At 43.6% G+C, this 23,204-nt stretch overlaps 2 protein-coding genes across 12 annotated transcripts in view; one reads left to right on the top strand and one right to left on the bottom strand.

Moving 5' to 3' along the window:
• The window catches only part of MROH8 (maestro heat like repeat family member 8), a 58,201-nt gene extending 55,994 nt beyond the window's left edge, over positions 1-2,207 (bottom strand). For all 8 annotated transcript variants that reach the window (XR_014149095.1, XR_014149094.1, XM_081832812.1 and 5 more), the window contains exon 1: positions 1,834-2,207. Coding sequence is in view for 6 of the 8 variants with exons in the window: in XM_081832812.1 (XP_081688938.1) it covers positions 1,834-2,126 (293 nt within the window). In the remaining 2 variants the exon portion in view is untranslated. The remainder of the gene's footprint in view (positions 1-1,833) is intronic.
• The window catches only part of RPN2 (ribophorin II), a 116,555-nt gene continuing 95,101 nt past the window's right edge, over positions 1,751-23,204 (top strand). For all 4 annotated transcript variants that reach the window (XM_081832819.1, XM_081832818.1, XM_081832817.1 and 1 more), the window contains exons 1-4: positions 1,751-1,980; positions 6,865-7,058; positions 18,119-18,214; positions 18,779-18,954. In XM_081832819.1, the coding sequence (XP_081688945.1) occupies positions 1,968-1,980; positions 6,865-7,058; positions 18,119-18,214; positions 18,779-18,954 (479 nt within the window). In that variant the 5' untranslated portion in view covers positions 1,751-1,967. The remainder of the gene's footprint in view (positions 1,981-6,864; positions 7,059-18,118; positions 18,215-18,778; positions 18,955-23,204) is intronic.

Genomic DNA, 23,204 nt, shown 5'->3' with positions numbered 1-23,204 from the left:
GAGAGCAGGAACACAAGCAGGGGGAGTGGGAGAGGAAGAAGCAGGCCCCCTGCCAAGCAGGGAGCCCCATCCCAGGACCCTGGGATCACCACCTGAGCCGAAGGCAGACGCTTAACAACTGAGCCACCCAGGCCCCCTCTGCTCTATGTATATCTTGATGAAGTGCCTGTTCAAGTCTTTTGCCTGTGTTTTTTACTGGGTTGCTTGCAGTGGTATGTTGGTAAATGTTTAAAACAGACTTTCTAAGTGTAGTTTTTAAGTGAATGCTGGTTGATATTTTCATTTACATTAATGAGTACGATGTAACTGAAACTTCAGAAGTGACTTCTCTGAGTTGGATAATACTTTTCAAACACTAGAATGATACTCCCTCAAGTTTTTGAGCTATTTGCAATGTAAAGCCTATAGACATGACACACTTCTAAATTTAATCTCTATTAACATTTCTCCATCATTAAGTTCAGACATAACAAAGCAGAAAATCAAGCCCTGGTGTGTAGCATTTGCTGATTCTATGGTGTAAATATTCCCATTGTGGCCAAAATCAAGCTACTGATGTTACTTTGGAAAAAGATGTGTACATCACCATATAATATTCCCACCATATAGATGCAATAGATATAAGCAACCACAAAAGCATACAAAATGGGAAAATGTAGTAAATAATAACAAAATGATGAGTGTTTTTTTTTTTTTAAGATTTTTTTTTTTAATTTATTTATTTGAGAGAGAGAGAATGAGAGACAGAGAGCATGAGAGAGAGGAGGGTCAGAGGGAGAGGCAGACTCCCCGCCGAGCAGGGAGCCCGATGCGGGACTCGATCCCCGGACTCCAGGATCATGACCTGAGCCGAAGGCAGTCGCCCAACCAACTGAGCCACCCAGGCGCCCCATGATGAGTGGTTTTCAATAGACTTTATTTATTTCGTTGTAAGTTTGTATAATTTAATTTTTCTAAATTTAACAACCTATTTTCAAAATTCTTGCTAAATTTAAAAATTTTATTTATTTTTAGAGAGGGAGAGTGTGAGCAGGGGGAGGAGCAGAGGGGGAGCGAGAGGATGAGGGAAAGAATCCCAAGCAAGCTCCACTCTGAGCCTGGAGTCCTACGTGGGGCTGGATACCATGACCCCAAGATCATGATGACCTGAGCCAACACCAAGATGCTCAACGACTGAGCCACCCAGACGTCCCCCCTTGCTAAATTTCGTAAGTGACTCTTGCAAGCCAGTATGAAATGGCTTCAGCACATCAGTGGTTGTCTTATTATTGAGTTGTTAGAGTTGTTTTTTCTAAAGATTTATTTATTTGAGAGAGACCTGCTACTTCTGTAAAATTGGGCTAATATGCTCCTCAAAGTTATTGCGAAGAGTACTAAGTCCACAGAAATGCTTTGCAAATCAAAGAAAACATCACTCACTAGGTCAGTTATTGACAAGCGAAACAATCTTTGGAGGAAATTGCCGTAATTTCCTAAAGAGAGAAAAAAAAGAATGAACGAAAAAGAAAGCCCTTCCTCACGGGACCCTTCCCATTCCTTTAAAATTGGCCGGGCTGCAGAGAGACGACTGAGTGACGGCGCTATCGGCCAATCAACGCGATCGGCCAATCAGCGGAGGCCCCGTTTCGGGCCCACCCCGAAGCCTAGTCCAACCGCGTACTGGTAGCACCCGGATTAGGACCGTTGAGAGGCGGCCGGTTCCAAGTGGCCCAGGTCGCGGGGGGGAGAGGCCGGCCTGTACACGAGGACGGCGCCGCCCTTTCCGCGCGGGAACTGGAATTTGGGCCGCGGTTGCTGGGACCGGGCCGACCCAGCGGGACGGCGGGGACTGACCTGTGCCTAGATCCCATCCCAGCACGCGCAGCCTGCCGCGAGTCCCTGGTGTCCCCTTCGGCGCGCTCTTGGAGCCACTTTCCCGAGCGGAAGTCAGCCTCCGGCTCGGGCCCTGGTGGGACCTGCTCGGAGGAATGGCGTCGCCGGGTGAGGCGTTGTGCATGGCTCGACGACGGGGCCCCGCGGCCGGCACGCCTTGGCGAGTGGGCCGTAGCCCGCGGGAGGCTAGTGCTCGCTACTCGGGAGCCAGCCACGCGGGAGTTTCTTCCCCTGTGGGGCAGGGGCAGGGGCATGGACTCGGGCTCGGGCTCTTTTGGGGACGAGTGTGTGACGGAGGGCTGGCGAGCGGGTGGGACTGCGGGCGAATGGAGGTGGGGTGGGTGCCAGTGCGGCGCGGAGCTACGGGTGCCCCCGAGGCCCAGCCGGGGGCCGCGGTTAACCCTAGGTCTGACTTCCCTCATTCATTTGATTCGCGCCGGCTCCCGAGCCGGGTGGCCTAAGAGTGAGCTTTTGGCCAAGTCGTCCTTTGGACCGTGGCTTCCTTTGTAGTGAAAAGGAGCAAGGAAATCACTATCTCTCTGGGATCTGAAGTTAGATTTTCCTGGTGCAAACTTGTAGTTTGTCAAGTATTCGTTAATGTGACCCAGTCCAGGTTCCTTAACCTCTCTGCACCTCAGTTTCTGATCTGTAAACTAGGTTAGTCACATTATCCGCCGCGTAAATTGCTGTATTAAGTGAGCTGAACCCCGTGCATAGTTTAGAATAGTGCATGGCACTAAGCAAGCATCAATAAAGTTAACTGCATTGCTAGTTATTGGGCGGGCACTGTGCACGATGAGAGCATGTAGTCTCACGGCGGCGTGGGGAATGTGTACTATTATGTACGTTTGACAGACAAAATTTCAGAGAAGAAAAGTAACTTGCCCAAGATAACAGTGAATAAGACAGTGGGTCATTGCTCCATTTTTTGAAAAGTTGAGGGTAATAGAGTGGTTAAAAAACAAACTTTGGATTCAAACTGCCTGCATTCTGATTCTCAGTTATGTGTCTTAGGGCAGGTAACTCCTAGTGAGTCTCAGTTTCTTCATCTGTAAACCACACTCACTTGGATGTTGTGACGATTTAATGACTCAATGCATGCCAAGTACTTAGCATAGTATGGACATACCCCACACATGTTAAGTGCTCGAATTTTAGCCAAAAATGTTGTCACTATTAATTCGAGGTGGGAAGATAAGAATTCTGACATAGATGCTGTATTAGGGGAATTTATAGTCTAGCTGGGAAAATGCCAGTTGTCATTTACTAGATCTTAATATATTAAGTGCTATATTAAGCATGTAATATATTGCATGTACACAAGGCACTGGGGATTCAGCATTAGTATGTTTTTAACTCTTTTTCTTACATTTTTCTATCCTTTAGCAGTTCTGGCTTTGACCTTGAATTCTAGCTGGACTCTGACCACTTTTCACCTCTACTGCTGTCACCCTGGCTGTGACCACCATCATCTTTTTACTTGGATTATTACTAACTGGTGTCCCTCTTTAGGTTCTTTCTCCTGCCTAGTCTCAACACAGTTTTGTTTATTCTCAACACAATGATCCTGTTAAATTCTAAGTCAAATCATTCCTCTTCTCAAAACTTTCTAGTGGCTCCCATCTCTCAGTATAAGCCAGAGTCCCTACAGACGTTTAAAAGGTTCTTCAGATTTGGCCTCTGCTACCTCTTTCACCTCTTCCATACTTTTCACCCTTTGCTTATGCCACTCTAACTATACTTTCCTCTTTGCTAATGTCAAAGAATACCACATATACAGGGTCTTTGCACTTGCTTTTCTTCTTGGGATAGTTTACCCCAAAATATCTTTGTGATGCTCCATCTTTTCCTTCAGGTCTATACACAATAGCTTTATTTCTTAGTTAGACCTTCATAGACTACCATATTTAAAATCGTAACTCTGGGGCACCTGGGTGGCTCAGTCGGTTAGGCATCTGCCTTCAGCTTAGGTCATGATTCCAGGGTCCCGGGATTGAGCCCCGTGTTGGGCTTCCTGCTCGGTGGAGAGCCTGCTTCTCCCTCTCCCTCTGCTGCTCCCCCTGCTTGTGTGTGTTCTCTCTCTCTGTGTCAAATAAATAAATAAAATCTTAAAAAAAAAATAAAATCGTAATTCTTCTCAGATATCTCTTCTGTGCTTTATTTTTCTCCATAGTACTTTTCACCTTCTAATGTGATAAATGTTTCTTTCTTTTTTTTTTAAGATTTTATTTATTTGAGAGCACGAGAGAGATAGCATGAGCAGGATGAGGGGCAGAAGGAGAGGGAGAAGCAGGCTCCTGCTGAGCAGGGAGCCCGATGCAGGGCTTGATCCCAGGACCCTAAGATCATGACCTGAGCTGAAGGCAGATGCCTAACCGACCAAGCCACCCAGACGCCCCATAAATAATGTTTCTTAATTGTGTTGTGTGATACCTTTCTTTGCCGACTAGAATGTAGGCTTTATGAGGTTTGGGGTTGTTTTTTTTAAATTCTGTTTTTTGCTTTATTTTTAATACCAAAAATAGTGCTTGGTAAGTATTCAATAAATATTTTATAATTGAATACTCCACACTATAGATTCCTATTAACAGTATAGTGTTTAATTAATTTATTTATTTTTTAAAGATTTTCTTTATTTGACAAAGAGACAGAGAGGGAACACAAGCAGGGGGAGTGGGAGAGGGAGAAGCAGGCTTTCTGCTGAGCAGGGAGCCTGACGCAGGGCTTGATCCCAGGACCCTGGGATCGTGACCTGAGCTGAAGGCAGACGCTTAATGACTGAGCCACCCAGGCGCCCCGCCCCCTCTTTCTAGTGTTTTAAAAAGAACTTCCACATTCTTTAGCTTATTTAACACACGAAGAAGGATTTAAATAGAACTAGCACTCATAGAAGAACAATTCTGAGTTACCGCTAATGTAGGCATCATTTCTGAAACAATCTCCAGAGTGTAAACTGTTAGATTTGAGTGAATCCAAGATTGTCTGCAAGGTACTCTCAGTCTCAGTTTTCTTATTTGTAAAATAGATATAATGATGCCTTTTTTTTTTTTTTTAAGTAATCTCTCTGCCCAGTGTGGGGCTCTAATTCACACCCTGGGATCAAGAGTCGCAGACTCCACTGACTGAGCCAGCCAGGAGCCCTCTAATAATGCCTTTCTTAAGGGAATCTAGTTCAAACTAAATTTGACACTATGGGCAGAGGATTTAGGACTACTACCATTAGCCTTGTGATTACAGTAGAGCTCCCTTATCTGCAGGGCTTATTTTCCAAGATCCCCAGTGGATGCTTAAAACTGCAGATAGTACTGAACACGTATATATACTGTGTTTTTTTCTATACATGCATACCTATGATAAAGTTTAATTTATAAATTAGGCACAGTAAGAGATTAACAACGATAACAATAAAAACAGTTATAACAATATACTGTAACAAAAGTCATGTGAATGTGGTCTCTCAAAATATCTTGTACTGTACTCACCCTTCTTGATATAGATGCTTACGTGATAAAATGTCTGCATGATGAGATGAAGTAAGGTGACTGATGGAGGCATTGTGATGTAGCATTAGGCTACTACTGACCCGACAGTACTGGACCGTGGTTGAACGTGGGTAACTGAAACCGTGGAGAGTATGGATAAGGTGGTGGTGGGGCGGGGGGTGGTGGATACTGTTCTGTTAATTATATGGCAGTCAATTCATGAAGCAGCCCATAGAATGTACCACTCATAACTGCTTCCTGTCTCCTGGAGCATAATAGACAAGGATTAATTTTTCTTTTCATTTATTTAGCAAATATTAATTCAGTACTAATACCTGCCAAGCAGTGTTTAATACTTGGAAATACTGGGATGTTCAGAAGAAACTGTCTATCCTCATGGAACTTACAGTTTAGCAGAGGAATCAGACATTACCCTATTAATTATAGTTGTGAAAAAGACTACATAGAAGAAGTACAGGTTGCTATATGCATGGATAGAGCAGCAACAATAGTGATGGTAATAGAAGTAGCGAACATTTATGTAGCTCTTGTTATAAGCCAGTCACCATTATAAGATCTTTCTATGTTAACTCATGTAATCCTCATTACACTCCTGCGGTAGGTACTGTTATTATCCCACTTTACGCTTGAGGAAACTGAGGACGGACTGGCTACATTGTAACTGCCACAGCCATATTGCTAATAAATGGCAGAACTAGGATTTATTTATTTACTTATTTTCAAAGTATGTATGTGTGTATTTATTAGAGAGTGCACAAGCAGGGGAGGGGCAGAGGGAGAGGTTGAGAGAGAATCCCAAGCAGGTTCCCTATCCAGTGCAGAATGTGACGGGGGGCTCAGTCTCACAACCTTGAGATCATGACCTGATTCAAAACCAAGAGCCCGACGTTTAACTGACTGACTGAGCCACCTGGGCACCTGGGCAAAGCTAGGATTTAAACCTGGCCTCAGAGGTCACATTCTTCAGTATTTTATAGTACTGGGGACCTAACCTGAGGAAGGGCAGTTGGGGAGACTTTTTGAGGAAGAGATACTTGAACTGAAATTGGAGAGTAAAAAAAAGTTGAAAGTTGAAGTAAGGGAAAGCATGAAAAAGTGCTGGGTAGGGTAGAACATGACTTGTTAGAGGAACAGAGAGGGGTCCAGAGAGCCACAGATGGGAAGAAGAATGAGGGAAGAGAACCGGTGAGAGGCAGGCGAGGCCATGGTGAGGATTCAGGATTAGGCCTGTCTTAGAGGCATAGGAGTTACAAACGTACTTGAAATGGGAATGGCATGATGGCGTCCTGTGCTTCAGCGACACAGAGGCTACTGGGAGGACATTTCAGATGGATGAAGACAGTGCCCACCACTTTGCCAGGACTTCTCCCAGTTCCCTCCCCCTTCCTCACATGATTTGGTTCCCAGACCTTGGTGCACACCGTCATTGGAACTGTATATAGAACTTGGGAATTGTTTGGATTGTATTTAATAGTCATTTCCCCCCAAGGTTCAAGCACTGTCTTCCTGTTGGCCCTGACAATCATAGCCGGCACCCAGGCTCTGACGCCCACTCACTACCTCACCAAGCCGGATGTTGAGAGACTGAAAGCCTCACTGGACCGCCCTTTCACAAGTTTGGAATCTGCTTACTATTCCATCGTGGGACTCAGCAGCCTTGGTGCCCAGGTACCAGATGTAAAGGTAAGGCTACTTTTGTCTGGGCCTCATCCCTTAACTGTGTTCCTTGTGTGTACTTCAGAACTCTTGCTCCTTTGAGGATGACCAAGGCTAATCCAATATAATAAATACTTACTTCAATCTGACAGATTTTTTTTCTTTTAATGCCTAATGTATGTTTAGGACCATGCCAGGTGTTTTAGTAGAATATAAAGAAGAGCAAGTCTTAGAAACTTTACTTTTTATTTTAAGCTTAAATTTTGCCTCTAGAAACTATTGCTGTAGTTCTGAGTGAGACTGTATAGTACCACATGTACTTGTTAAGTGCCCTGTATATGTGACAAATAAAGGAGTTTAGGATGGGGGCATTCATTTTTATTAAACACTGCCAGTCACCACATCAGGCAGTTTTGATACACTTTTTGGACCTTTGATGAGGAAAATGCATCACAACTAAAACTTCCTGGATTTAGGAAAAGGTTCAGTCTTTTCTTCTTCTTCTTTTTTTTTTTTAGTGATTTTATCTATTTATTTGAGAGAGAAAGAGAGTGTGAGCGCACAAAAGCAGGGAGGAGGGGCAGAGGGAGAGGGATGATGTGGGGCTTGATCCCAGGACCATGGGGTCATGACCTGAGCTGAAGGCAGACGCTTAACCGACTGAGCCACCCAGGCACCCGGGAGAATGTTCAGTCTTAAGTGAATTTAATTTAATTTTATTTATTTTAAAGATTTTATTTATTTATTTGACGGAGAGAGACACAATGAGAGAGCGAACACAAGCAGGGGGAGTGGGAGAGGGAGAAGCAGGCTTCCCACAGAGCAGGGAGCCCATTGCGGGGCTCGAGCCCAGGACCCTGGAATTGTGACCTGAGCCAAAGGCAGACGCTTAGTGACTGAACCACCCGGGCGCCCCGTGAATTTACATTTTATTCATTACAGTAGCATGGACAGCTAGGGCAAAGAGGTTAAGACCAGGTTTCTCATATAAGCCTTGTGTATTAGTTTTCTTTTTTTAAAGATTTATTTACTCATTTTAGAGAAAGAAAACTCGAGTGGGGGAAGGGGCAGAGGGAGAGAATCTCAAGTAGACTCCCACTAAGCGCAGAGCCTGTCGCATAGCTCAGTGTCACGACCCTGAGATCATGACCTGAGCCAAAATCAGGAGTTGGCCACTTAACTGACTGAGCCACCCAGGTGCCCCTGTGTATTAGTTTTCTATGGCTGCATAACAAATGACCACACATTTAGTTATTTAAAATAGCACTCATTTATTATCTGATAGTTCTGTGGTCAGAAGTCCAGGCAGGCTTGGCAGGGCTCTCTCGTTAGTGTCTCAGAAGGTCAAAATGATGGTGTTGGCCAGGCTGGGCTCTTTTCTGCCGCTTCTGGGGAAGAATCTGCTCAGTCTCTCCTCCAGATGGTTAACAGAATGCATGCAGTTCCCTGTGGTTGTAAGTCTGAGATCTCCATTTTCTTGTGGGCTATCAGCCAAAGGCTGTTCTCTGTTCCTCAAGGCCACCCACATTTTTTCTTATGTTGTCCCCTCCCCATTTAAATCAGTAATGACATGTTAAGTTCTTACTCTTCAAATCTCTGACCTCTTCTGCTACCAGCCGGAGAACTCTGCTTTTAAAGATCCTTTTCATCTACAGTAGTTTCCGTCTCCCCCTCCCCCAGTACCTTTTATTTGTAGAACAAGCCAGATCACTTATCCTGGAGAAGTTTCCACATTTTGCCTTTGATTAATAGCATCCTCATGCTGTTTGTTTGTAGTTGTTTTTTTTTTTTTTTAAGGTTTTTTTAAGAGAGAGAGAAAGAGCATCAGCTGGGGGGAGGGGCAGAGGGCAGGGAGAAGCAGACTCCCCGCTGAACAGGGAGCCCAATGTGGGGCTCATCCCAGGACCCTGGGATCATGACCTGAGCCGAAGACAGACACTTAGCCAACTGAGCCACCCAGGCGCCCCCTCATGCTCTTTTTGAACATAGTTCTTATCTTTTTTTTTTTTTTTTTAAGATTTTATTTATTTATTTGACAGAAACACAGCGAGAGAGGGAACACAAGCAGGGGCAGTGGGAGACAGAAGCAGGCTTCCTGTGGAGCAGGGAGCCGGATGTGGGGCTCGATCCCAGGACCCTGGGGTCATGACCTGAGCCGAAGGCAGACGCTTAACAACTGAGCCACCCAGGCTCCCTACTTCCTATATTTTTTATTCATATAAGCGGATAGTTAGCTCTTGAGGCTTAATTATATTCAGGTCAGTTTTCTTGGCAGAAATATTTCATAGGTGGTGCTATGTACTTCCTGTCATTGGTGCATAATACCTGGTTGTTTCACTTTTAGTTATGATAAAGTTGGATCATTGGATTTGGGTATTGTCAGATTAACCTATCTCTTGTAAACAGTATGTAGTAGGGACTTGTTTTTTTGTTGTTGTTTTAATCCAGTCTGACAATCTCTGTCTTTTAGTTGGGGAGTTTAGTCAATTTATATTTAATGTAACTATACTGTTGGGTTTAAGTTTACCATCTTGTTATTTGTTTTTTACTAGTCTAGCTATTTTTTTTCCTCCTTCTTTCCTGTCTCAGATTGAATAAATTTTGATTATTCCATTTGATCTCTTCTGTTGGTTTTTTAGCTCTACTTATTTTTTTTTAGTAGTTGCTCTAGAGATTATAATATGCATTTGAACTTACCACAGTCTACTTTGAATTATCATTTTGCTGTGTCACGAATAATGAAAGAACCTTATAACAACATATTTCTGTTTAAACTCCCATCATTTGTACTATCATTTTCACACTTTTTACTTTCTTTTAAGTATCACAGCCTTATACTGTCTGTTGTCTAGTGTCTCAACTTCGTATATTTTTTCAGTTTTATAGTTATTTATGGCAGGAGGGTAAGTTCAATACCTTTAATTCTGCCATGGCCAGAACTGGTAGTCCCAGTTAATGTTTTGCAATCCATGGTAGTTGTTATTCTTTTTTTTTTTTTCTTTGTCTTTTCTGAAGTATAGTTGACATGCAATAACAGTTGTTATTCTTTTTGATGCTCAGAATGTCTTTGTGTGTTTTTTGTTCGATTTTATGCGATCCACCAGTCTGAGAGTTTCTGATGTCTTAGGCTTATTTTTACATTTCCTGCTCCAGACTAGAATCAGTAATCGCAATTGATTTATTGAATGCCTTATATATGCTGGGTACAGTGGATATATTATCTCGAGTTAATTGTCTTAATTCTAAGTGGTCAGAAATATTATCCTGTAATAGAGAAGGAAATGGAAGTTCAGAGGGGTTAAGTAATTTGGCCGATGTCTGCCAGCCATCATCTTTTTTTTTTTTTTAAGATTTTATTTATTTATTTATTTGAGAGAGAGAAACAGCATGAGAATGGAGAGGGCCAAAGGGAGAAGCAGGCTCCCTGCTGTTGCGGGACTTGATCCCAGGACTCCGGGATCATGACCTGAGCCCAAGGCAGTCGCTTAACCAACTGAGCCACCCAGGCGCCCTTGCCAGCCATCATCTTAATACCATAGGGCGGAACTGTTGACAAACTATGGCCCCCAGAGTCAAATCCAGCTTGAAGCCTGTTTTTTGTAAATAAAGTTTTATTGGAACACAGCCACACCCACTCATTTATATATTGACTGTGGCTGCTTTTGCACTTTAGCAATAGAGTTGAGTAGTTACTAAAGAGACTATCTGGCCCAAAAAGCCTAAAATATTTACTCTGTGGTCCTTTGCAAAAAATTTGCTAATCCCTGCTGTATGAGGTCCACACTTATTCAGGTTTCTTCCTGACAGCTGTCTCTTGTTTCTGCCTAGTATTTCCTTCCTATGCATGACTGTATTAAGGAAACAGACTTTTCCTTGTGATTACCCTGTTATAAATCCTGTAGGTGAATCCTCCTGAGTAAAATTAGTTTCTCTCCAAAGAAAGAGTACAGGCATCAGTGCTAGTTAGCCCAAGTTTTTTTTGTTTTTGTTTTTTTTAAGATTTTATTTATTTATTGGGGAGAGAGAGTGCAGAGCGAGTGAGCTAGTGAGAGAGGGAGAGAGAGAGCACGAGTGGGGGGGAGGGTCAGAGGGAGAGGGAGAAGCAGACTCCCTGCTTAGCGGGGAGCCTGATATGGGGCTCGATCCCAGGCCCATGGAATCATGACCTGAGCAGAAGGCAGAGGCTTAACCGACTGAACCACCCAGGTGCCCCTTGCCCAAGTTTTTGATTCTGGTTCCACCTCTCTATAAAAGGGGAGTTATGATGCCTTCCTCACTGGATCATTGTAAAGATAAAGTGAAATCATATTATGCCAAGTAAGTGATTGGTCCACAAAAGGCCCTTCAAGTGGTAGTTATTATTATTGTCATCATCAATATTTAAAAAGTTTTGCTTCTATCTATAATCTATTAAGGTGAATTCAGACAGTGCCTGGTGCAGATACTGCAATGTACAGAAGGCTGCAGTGTCTGTAGAGGGGGGACGGCTGGGGACAAGAGAGAGCAAACTGGGAGACACAGAGTGGAGCAGTCTTGACTCGTAGAGGTTTTGTATTGTGAGGTATAGGAGATAAAATTGGAATATTAGGTTAAGGTTGAATTTTGGTGGATTTGAATGCAGGAGAATGGTTTCTACTGGTCATTTTCAAACTTCTGTGGAACTGTAGGATTCAGTCTAGGGGGGATCATGGAGGAGTGAGCCGCTCTCACGTTAGCTAGAGCAGTGCCTTTTTCTCTGTCTCATGATTGAGAGTTCCACATGGATTTAGGTTGAACACGTACTCCTAGAGGTGTTCCCTGCTGATGTCCTGAGTTTGAAGGGATGTTGGTCAGGGCTGAAGATACAGACTGAAGCTGTCCAGACAGCTGCAGTGCAGTGTGATTGGGGGTAATTGCATGGTTGGGCCAGCTATGGCTTTATGTTTATAAAACAGACTCTAAAGTCAGACTGCTTGGTTTCAAGATCTTGACTTCAGAACTATACAACCGAGTGACCTGTGCAGCTTACTGAACCTTTCAGAATCTGTTTTCTCATCTGTAAGATAGAGATAATAATAATAATAGCTTGCAGGTGATGTATGTTAGGGAAGTTAGCATGGTGCTGGCATGTAGTGAGTATGTACTAAATATTAGCTCTTAGCTCTATTATATAGTAGTGGGGTTAATGTACATTGATTGACATTTTTTCTCCACTGTCATCCCTATTGCTTGATGTCTAATACACACAGGTTGTTGAACAAATAATGTTGAATGAATTGTAAATGTTAGCTTATTAGAAACGGAAGCTCTCAAATGTGCCTGTTGATCAGAAAATAAATGGGTTAATCACATACTTCACTCTTTGAGTCGCTTACGGAGGGTGCTGTGGTGATTGTGTAATGTGTGCGTTATAAGCAATGGAAGGAAGGGAGTTGAATGCAAGTTTCAGGCTATTGAATTGTCTTATTGGTTGTCACACTAGATAAATCCATTGAGGACAGTCTCCATTACTGCTACTTCCATGTGGTGATGCGTGTCCTGCTCCATTATTGTTGCTTTCAGCTGAGCGGAGAGAACTCCTTCGGTTCTGCTAGATGCATTGAACTGGTTGCTCTCAGAGATAGATCCTTAGGGGAGATTTTGGTTATTTTGTCACAAGGGATTTTAGCAGCAAAACCAAGAGGAATGGGGCTTACTAAGAAGTTGAGAATAGAAAGCAGTTCTAGGAACAGCAGAGTGTGGAATGAGAGTTGATTTTAGGTGTTATGAAGAGTGAACATCTTTCATTTTAATAGTCAGGTACTGTACATGTATTTTTTTTTTAATATTTTATTTATTTGACAGAGAGAGACACAGCGAGAGAGGGAACACAAGCAGGGGGAGTGGGAGAGGGAGAAGCAGGCTTCCCGCCGAGCAGGGAGCCTGATGCGGGGCTCAATCCCAGGACCCCGGGATCACGACCCGAGCCGAAGGCAGACGCTTAACGACTGAGCCACCCAGGCGCCCCTGTACATGTGTATTTAAAAACCATAAGCACCTGAGAATGATGATTTTATAGATATTATTGCTTAGCTTTCTATAAGATTTAAGAACAATGGTGGGAGTTTTGTATTCATTATACTGAAAATATGAAGTAAATAGGATATATACTATGGCAAAAATTGTGATGTAGTATTCGAGTGACTGAAATCAGTGAACATTAGGCAGTGTATACAGGTTGTCAATCATACACTTTCCCTATCTGTAAAAGGGGATGGTGATAACTATCTTACAGGGTTGTTATGGGGATTAAATGAGATGATAAAGTATAAAGTGCTTAGCTCAGTGTCTGGTACATGGTGAGCACTTATGAAGGTCAGTATATTTGTACTGTTCAACAAGTACTGAGTGCTTGCCGAAGGCCAGGTACTCAGCTGATTGCTGGGGAGAGCAGACAGTCAGACATTCCTTCGGGCAGTAATTTACTTATGCAGCGTCTGCTATGTGCCAGGCATTATGCTAAGTGCAGAGAAGACAACAGCTCATTATCTAGTGAAAGACAGGGACCATGATAGCGAGACCAGGTGCTGAGTGCAAAGGGACTCCTAGTGTGTGGAAGGTCCCAGACACAGGTAGTGTGAGAGTCCAGTAGAGGGAGCAGCTTGCTCACCCTGTCTGCTGGGAAAGCTTACTCTAAGCCCCGACCTTGTACAGGGGACTGGCTGCTGCACAATTTAGTCATTCAGCAGATACTTAGTGAGTTTCTGCTATGTGCTAGGCGCTGGGGATTCAGTGTTGAACAATGAGAGAGAGAGAGCCTCTGCCCTCTTGGAATGTATACTCTAATAGTGGAGATAGGCATTGGTCATATAATCAAGTAGATACATGAATATTTATAGCAATGGTAAGTTTTATGAAGGTGAGATATATGGTGTTATAAATAGGGGACTTTGACTTGGTCAGGGAAGGCTTTTCCGAGGAAATCTCTGAGTTTAAATCTCACTCTGTAGCCCGCTAAATTACAGCTCCTTGAGCCCAGGGACTTTGTTCATTTTATTTGTTGTGCATCTCCAGTGCCTAGGGTAGCACCTGGCATGTGGTAGGCACTCAGTAGTTGTTTACTAAGTGAAGGAAGGGATGATTGATCTGAATTCTAAAGGGAAAGTAGGAGTTAACTGGGAGACTAGGGAGGGAAGGAACTTCAGGCAGGGGGAATGGCAGGGGCAAGGGTCCTGTGCAGGCAAGGAGTAGGTTACATTTGAGAGACTGAGAGGAGGCCACATGTGGAGCTCCAGATAATGGGAGAGAGAGGAGTGGAGCCCGAGGGGAAGGTAGTGGCTAAGTCTCAATGCCTCGGTAGCCACAGGAAGATGTTTGCTTTTTCTCTAAAGAGCAGTTGATTTTAAGCAGCAAGTATCAGGATCCATTTTCATTTTGGAAAGGTTTCTCTCCTGTTCTGTAGAGGACAGACTTTGGCAGGGGATTATGGGGCAGGACTGAATGCAGAAAGGGTGCAAAAGGTAACACCCAGACTTCCAACTTCTGCTGCACAGGTGGATGGTTGGGCCATTCCATAAGACGGGAACACGGAAAGAGAATGAGGTTTGTGTGGGCAAGACCATGAATTTGGTCTTAAATATGTTGACCTTGAAGTGCCTTTGAGTCATATAAGTGCCATTGAGAGAAGTCTGGGCTGGGGGTACAAATCTGAGACTGTCTGCATAGAGGTTCTGGATGAAGCTGTGGGCATGAATGAGATTGCCTAGAGAGAGAGAAGATGGATGAGAAGTGGGCTAAGGAGTTGAAAAACTCCACTGTTGAATGATCAGGTAGAAGAGGATGAAACTAAGGAGCAGCTGAGAGTAGAAGAAGAGCCAGAAGAGTGCAGGGGATTCCTCGAAGGGAAGGAAGGGAATATTTCAGAATGAGGAAGTGATCAGTTCTGTCCAGTGTTGAGGGAGGGAGTACTGGGAAGTATGCTTTGGCTTTTCCAATTGGAGATTTGCTGGTAGAAAGAGAAAGAAGGTAGCAGATGGGGGGTGGGAGTAGGTAGAAGGATCAAGGAAAGTTTATTTTAAAAGAAGTCTTGAAGGGATGCCTGGGTAGCTCAATCAGTTGAGTGTCTGCCTTCAGCTCCGGTCATGATCCCAGGGTCCTGGGATTGAGTCCCATGTCATTCTCCCTGCTCAGCCGGGGGCCTGCTTTTCCCTCTGCCTGCTGCTCCCCCTGCTTGTTCTCTCTTTCTCACTCTCTTTCTTTCTGTCAAATAAATAAATAAAAGTCTTAAAAAAAAAAAAAAGAAGTCTTGAGTTTTGTTAATATGTCAGGAGTTACCAGTTGAGAGGGAGAAGTTGAACTGACAAGATGGATGGGCTTCCAGATGGAGAGAAGAGCCTGTACTAAGCCTGGAGGCTTAAAGGTGCTTGTTGGGTGTTGGGGGCAGTGGGTGGGTTGTCCAGGGCAGCTGGAGCAGAGGCGTGGGGGGAAGTGTGGTAAGACGTGCATAAGAAAAAGGTGGGCCTGGTTACAAAGGACCTGGTGCGGGGGTTCTCGCCTGGGTATGCCTCCATAGCACGACAAGGCAACAAAAGTCTGGCGAGATTACAGAGCGTGGTGTGAGAGGGGTTAAGAGTAGTTGGGAGACGTTAATGGATGAAATAAGGGAGAGGTAAGGGCAGATGAGAGAGATTTAGCTGTCTTTTGCTCCTGATTCTGTTCGGGGAACTGTAGGGAAGAATGGGTTGAGAAAAGCACTGATGTTCTTCGCTCAGGAGGATGTTTAGATAATTGGAGTATTAATAGAGGGCTCAGAAAGTTGGAGAGGAGCAGATAGGGAATGGACATTTAGGGGGTGATTTGCAGGCTTCAGTTGGGAAGATGAGTCTGGAATAAGGACAGCTGAAGTGAGAGTTAAAAACTGCTGGAAGTAGCCAGCTGAGGCCTCAGCAGTGGGTGGGCTTACTGAGCGTCCAGGGTGTGTCTCCCGGGTTCTTCTCTCACTTCTGCTGCTGCTGTTAAAACCAAGTTGACACTGGGAGCTTTGAGGCCACTGACTGCTCGTACTGTTTACCTTGATTTGTCTGGGCAAAGAATTAGAATTGGCACGTTGCTGGTTTTCTTCCAGGACAAATCAGAGGTTGTACAGCTCAGACTGTGGAGCTAGGCTGCCTGGGTTTGAATTCTAGCTCCTCCATTAAGAGCTGAGTGACCTTGGATAAGTAACTTTGCCTCTCTGATGCTTCAGTTTTCTTGTCTGTAAACGTAAGATAATAGGAGAGCCTAATGCATAGTGAGAAATGCACATCAAGCACTTAGAACAGTGTTGACACATTATGGCAGCAATGACCATAATCCTTGTTTAGGGGTCTTGGATGCTGTTGTTCTATTGTTAAAGCACCAGATGGCGACAAAGCACGTGTCTTAAGCTTACCTACAGTCTGCTGAAGGATTCCTTAACTAGATTGTTCTCTTCAGATCCCTAATTTGTGCAGGGTGAAGTATTTCTTTCTTTGGTTTCTTTCGAATTCCTGGTTGAAACTCATTTGTTTTGAGACTGCCACTTAAATTTTATTCATAAAATTAAAAAATAGATTTTTGGTTAAAGTAGCACATGCACACAGTAAAACATCAGATAATACAGCACAGCTGTTAGTGGAAAGCAGCAACCTGTTATGTGGCCCCCCTTGCCCTACACTCTGTCCTACTCCTCAGAAGCTCCCACCAGTAACTATTTTATTGCCATTTAATTATGAATAGGTGACTTTTATGTTACCTCAATCAAAATATTTAGTGATAGAACTATTAAATAATATTTCTTGGAGTATGATACAATAAGAATAGTGTGGATTTTATAATGTGCCTGCTTTGTGGCAGGCCCTGTGATTGGGGTTCATCCAAAGTCTTTGCTCTTATGTAACTGGTCGTGGAGGGAGGTAGTTAGTACCGTATGGTAAGTGCTTTGGGGGAGCACTCTGGGGGGGAAGGCACCTGGCCTAACTTGGGATGAATGTCAGTGAAGGTTTTTTGGAAGAGGTGACACCTGAGCAGAGATGAAGATAGGATCTGGTTTGGCAGACAGGAGGGGCAAAGGACAGGTGCTCCCAGCAGCAGGAATAGCAGGGTCACATACATACCAAGGCGAGATCATAGTGTCTTTGGGTCGCCAGAGAACGATGGAGGGTAAGATTTGGGAGTTGGAGGTGGTGTGGTGATGAAGCTGGCCCTGAAAGTGAATGTCAGTCATGAGGGCATTTTATGCTGTATCAGAAACTTGGACTCTTGTTCTGAGGATAGTAAGGAACTACCCAAGGGTTCTGATATGTGGTTGCATTTGTATTTTGTAAAGATCACCTTGAGCAGTCAGTATGCAGAATGGACTACGTGGCTTGAGACCAGTTAAGAGATGATTATAACAATCTAGGTGAGAAATGGCAAGTGCCTGAAATAAGGCAATGAGAGAAACCAGAGGATGGGGATTGGGTTTGAAAAACGAGAAGGGAGATAAGTTCACTAGTCCTGTAGGGTAAGGGAGAAGTCAAGAGCGATTCCTAGGTTTCTGCTTCCGGTAGCTGGGTAGGTGGTGGTGCCTATACAGGAGCTAGAAAGTCCAGGAGCAGAAACAGAAGGTTTCAAGCTCATTTTAGATGTGCTGAACCTGACTTAGCTTTGGAGACATCTAAGTGGAGACCCCAGTACAGTTAGAATCAGAGGAGACACTTAGCTTTGTCACCTTTACCAGGTAACTTACTACTCCAAGCCTCAGTTTCTTTTTCTGTTAAATGGGAATGATAATATCTACCACGGGGTCCTTATGTGTTCATTAAGAGGAAGAGCATCATAAACAGCACAGGTTATGGCCAGAGCAGGTGGTCAGTGGAAGCGGTTTCTTTCCTTTTTTTCTAGGGTTCAGAAGGACTAAAGTACTTGAGGTTTGTTGCTCTTGGCATGAACTCAGCAATTTTGTGTGATACAGTGTCCTAAGGAAAATACCTGCTTAAAACGTGAAATCTTGTATAGCTCATACTTTAAGCCATCATAGATTGCTTAGAATTTTGTCATCAAAAAGCATGTACACTTTCCCAGTCTCTGTGTATATCACCACTTATCACTGACTTTCCACCCCTGTTTAGAAAGCGTGCACCTTCATTAAGTCAAACCTTGATCCGGCCAATGTGGACTCCCTTTTCTATGCAGCCCAGTCCAGCCAGGCCCTCTCAGGGTGCGAGGTGAGTCTAACTTCTACATTTATATTTACTTTTGAACTATAAAGTGTTTTTTTTTTTTAAAGAGGGAGGGTTGTGTCAGATTAATTTTTTTTTTTTTTTAACAATGAGAATCCATTAGTGTGGGTGGAAATTCCATTCTTATGATTTTGTTTTTCTTAAGAAAATGGAGTTTATTTTTAGCCCCCGAGTTTTCACTTTTTGGGGCTTTTAAATAACTTTTTCCTATAGTTGCCTCTCTTCTGGGAAGCCTTGATTTTTCTTTCCATCTCCCTTTGACGTTTTAAAAATGTTCAAAGTAAAGGAAGAATGCCCCTCATACCAGATTTCTGGAAATCCATTTTATTGAACATAGGGGAGCCATATAAGCAGGCATGTGACTTGCCAGAATCTTTTCAAAAGCCTTGTGCTGCATTCTTACAGACACTGAATCCTGGTGTCTGAGGAGCTGAGGGGCAACGATGGTGCGCCGCTGGGTGGTGTGACTTTGGCGGTTACTCTGCATGCTGTTGGTCACCCACTGCCAGCACCTGTTCTAAAACTCTGTGTCTGCCAATCCTTTCTTAGATCTCTGTTTCAAATGAGACCAAAGATCTGCTCCTGGCAGCTGTCAGCGAAGACTCATCCGTAACCCAGATCTACCACGCCGTGGCCGCCCTCAGTGGCTTTGGCCTTCCCTTGGCTTCCCAAGAAGCACTCGGTGCCCTTACTGCTCGCCTCAGCAAGGAGGAGACTGTGTTAGCGTAAGTCATCGTGTCGAGCGCTTCTCCGGCTTCTTCGGTGGCAGAGACTGTCCTGAAGACAGTCCTGAAGAGGGTTCATCCACTGGTTCAGCGAATCTTTTCTGGGCACCTGCTATGTGCTGTGTGCTCTTCCAGGCGCGGCAGACGCAGTATTGAACCGAGGCAGGCAAGGTCCCTGTCCTGATGGGCTCACTTGGACACCGTGGTCCTCACGACACGGAGTCCGAACATAGACACACTGCCCCATAAAGACAGAATTGCTTTTGAGGTGAGAGGCTGCAGCAAGGGTTAGGAGATAACCGAGGGAAAGTGAGGCCAGCGAGCTGCGTGCATCTTTTGTTGAGCATTGGCCAGGGCACAGTGAGCTGTTGGCAGTGGGGGCTCTGCCCTGGAGGAGGGCTTACAGGATCCCTTGAAGTTGTGAGAGACAGCATCTGGTGGGAGAAGTGCATGCTCAGAGGGGAGAGCATTCTAGCAACCAGACTGTACTACTCTGCAAAAGGCTTAGGGGAAGGAGAAGCACCTTACAGGAAAGGAATCTGAGCAATTTTCCTCTTTGTTATAAATTTAAATGTTGTAATTGACTTGAGGACGTTGACTAAACTTTAAAGTGATAGTATATGTAGTTTTTTTTTCTGTAACACTGAAACTCCTCATTTAAAATGGTATATGTATTTTTTGTTTTGTTTGTGTCCCCCCATTCAGTTGCAACCCCTGAAAGAGGGTAGAGCGCCTGGCCTCCTGTTAATTGTTTAGCAATAGGTTGGTGACACCAATTCCCTGTTGCAGAATAGTTCAGTTTCCCAGAGTTTTTTCTTGGGGGGGGGTGTTGTTTTGTTTTGGCTAAGTAAGATCAAAATGTTTCTAAACTGGAAGCTTTGTTAAGGGCAGGGCTCATAGTCAATTGCATTCTCTCTGTCACTTACACCCTGCTCATTGTCACATGGTCAGTCATCAGTAACTTTGGGGCTGTCTTTCCTGGGCTGATGTTTTATATACACTTTGCCTAGTCAAGTACTGCTGTCCTTCGGTTTTAGATCACGTTATTTTGATCTCCTCTCATAATCTCTTGGGGGAGATCTCCAAGGATCCCCAGTGAGATCCCTAGTCTCCACTGTCAGTGCCTCAATCTGATGCCACCTTCTACAACAGAATCTTTCCATTTCCCTCCAAGCAAAAAAAAAAAAAAAGTCTCCTTCCTCAAAATCCCAGAACAGGAAAAAGTGCAAAGGAAGTATATCCGTATCCATTTTGGAGTTAGACTTGGGTTTGAACACCAGCCTTATTCCTTCCTTGCTGTGTGACTTTGGGTTAGTCACTAACCTCCCCGAGCCTCATCTATAAAAGGAGACCAATAATCCTTACATCACAGAACAAATGTCAGGATTAAATGAGATAATGCATGAGAAGAATCTAACGCAGTGTCTGGGTCTTAGTGGACGTGCAACAAAAGCTCCTCCTCCTCTAGAGCACTTCCTTCCTAGGTCCCTTTCTTAGGAAGCTGGTTACTTCCTTGGTTGTACTGTAGTCATTTCTATATTAGATTGTAAGCATCTTTATTTGTGGTGCTCACACAGTGTGATGCATGGTAGGTGCCCCACAAAGAGTTAATAAAGGCTGAAACTATACTTTGACGTTTCTATTCTCTTGAAGAAAGCTGGCCGGTAGAAAGAGCACATGCTTGGGATTGGAAAGAACTGTGTTCAAATCCACACCCTTCTACTTAATACGTCTGTGACCACGAGCAGGCTGTGTAATCCCTCTATACCTCAGTGTATTCATGTGTAAAACGGGTACAGTGATATTTGTCTCATAGGATTATTGTGAAGATCAAACTAGCAGGATGCCTTGTATAACATTACTACCAACTTGTCCTTGCCCTGTTTAAGGAAATCTGATATAAATTAGGACTTCTAAATGGGCCTTCTACATTTAAGTGGATTTATTCTAGGATATGAATGTTCATAAACTTGTCTAGAATGGAGAAAAAAATTTCTAGGTTTGAATGAACCATCTGAAAAGATGCCATTGTGGTCCCTCATAACCCAATTTCTTTAAAGCGTCTGTTGTATGTTAGCAAGACAAGATCGGCTTTCTTAGTGTTTGAATAAAGTACTCCAGAGGGAAAGAAATTGCCAACTGGAGAGTAAGTAATTAAAGCCAGTGACAAAACTTTTCAAAAGCTAAGTGGATTAATTTCATTCTTAAAAACTTCTGAAGTTGTTACCAGAATGACATTCACTCGTTCTAAAGAGAAAAATGATATCTTAATTGAAAAGTTCTTTCTCGGCTATCTTAGCAGCCTTTTCTGGGCTCAGCATTTATCACGGGCAGATGTGGGATTTTTATCTTGTTTGGAAGTTCAGGTTTCATTTTCTCTAGTGCATTTTAACAACAAGCATCCCCTAGGAGTCTTTGAATGCTTGGGGCTTCCCTGCCCATGAACTGTAACTGCTCTGTTTTCTAGCTTGTCATCTTAACAGAATTAGTTTTTCACAGAGGGAATCTAAATGGTTATGATCTCAACGGAAGCAGACAGATTCTCTGTCCACTCCCCAGCATGTTGACTTGATGGACAAGTGGTGGTTTTACACAAAGGCCCCGTCACCTTTTGGGAAATAGGGGACCATTCTGGGGTTGAGCAGCAGTTGCTTTCTCCATTCCACCCAGAAAAAGCACCATTTCTATTTTCCAAGTTATCTGCACTAATAGAATCTAATAAAAAAAAATCTTATGTGTGCATACCTACCACGTTCTACCCTCAAAGTTTATCTTACAGAAATACATTCATCAGTGGATGCAAATACATGAACAAGCCATAAAAAGAATGAGGTACTGACACATGCCGCAACCTAAGTGAGCCTTGAAAACGTGATGCAAAATGGAAGGAGCCAGACACAAGTTACATAGTGTATGATCCCATTTATAGGAGATATCCAGAGTAGATAAATCCATAGACACAGATGCAGATTGGGGATTCCAGGGACTGTGCCCATTAAGCTGGGAAGAAGTTGCTCAATGGCCACAGGGTTTTCTTTTGGACTGATGGGAACATTTTGGAACTACATAGAGGTGGTGAGATACATACTACATACCACTGAATTGTTCATTTTTCAAATTGTTAATTTTCTTATGTAAATTTCAATTTAAAAATAGAGCTATAAATGAGGCCCGTTAACAGAACTCTATGACCTAGTAGAACGTAAAGGTGTATCAACTGGAGAGTCAGTGAGTAAATTGTGGTACATCCAAGCAGTATAGTACTATGTCATGGTTCATAAGCGTGAAGTACGTTTACATGTACTCATACAGAAAGACATATACATTATGCTATTAAGTTAGGAAGTTGGAAAACAATTATCTTTTAGGGGTAGGTGTTAAAGGAATTTTAACTTTCCTCTTTAATAATGTATTGCTTAGGGGCGCCTGGGTGGCTCAGTCATTAAGCGTCTGCCTTCGGCTCAGGTCATGATCCCAGGATCCTGGTATCGAGCCCCGCATCGGGCTCCCTGTTCAGCAGGAAGCCTGCTTCTCCCTCTCCCACTCCCCCTGCTTGTGTTCCCTCTCTCGCTGTCTCTCTCGCTGTCCAATAAATAAATAAAATCTTTTTTTTAAAGATTTTATTTATTTATTGGACAGCGAGAGAGAGAGCACAAGTAGGCAGAGAGAGAGGGAGAAGCAGACTCTCCACTGAGCAGGGAGCCCGACGCGGGGCTCGATCCCAGGACCCTGGGATCATGACCTGAGCCGAAGGCAGCCGCTCAACTGACTGAGCCACCCAGGCGCCCCTAAATAAAATCTTTAAAAAAAAAATGTATTGCTTGAATTTTGGACAAAGATGTGCTTTTATAATTAGAAATAAATGGTAGGGAAAGAAAAGGAGAATAAATTAATTCCTTTTATCTTATTTGATGTCTGAAGGGTGAGTGACTTTCAGGTCTCGCAGCAGCGTGAGGATCGCACGAGTATCAAACAGTCAGCATGTGTTTAATGAAGGCTTCCTGTTCATAGCACACGGATCTGGTTTCAGAAAAGTTGCTCCAAATTCTACCCAACAGTCTGCAAATGTAGATTCCGTAATATTTCTTTGGTCCTAGAGTTTCTCACTCTAGTAGAAAGTTCATAGGCAGCTAAGTTCTGCCTAGCATGGTGTGTTGTGCAACACGGGGATGCCAAATACCCTGGGCTGAATCGAATTCTGTTCTCCCGAAGAGCTTTTCTCTTCTAAACCTAAGTGAGTCTTACTCAGT

The sequence above is a fragment of the Leptonychotes weddellii genome, chromosome 10 (genome assembly GCF_054177405.1).
Source record: "Leptonychotes weddellii isolate Sample4059 chromosome 10, ASM5417740v2, whole genome shotgun sequence".
Classification (NCBI taxonomy): Eukaryota; Metazoa; Chordata; class Mammalia; order Carnivora; family Phocidae; genus Leptonychotes; species Leptonychotes weddellii.
This window is presented reverse-complemented; position numbering and strand designations above follow the sequence as displayed.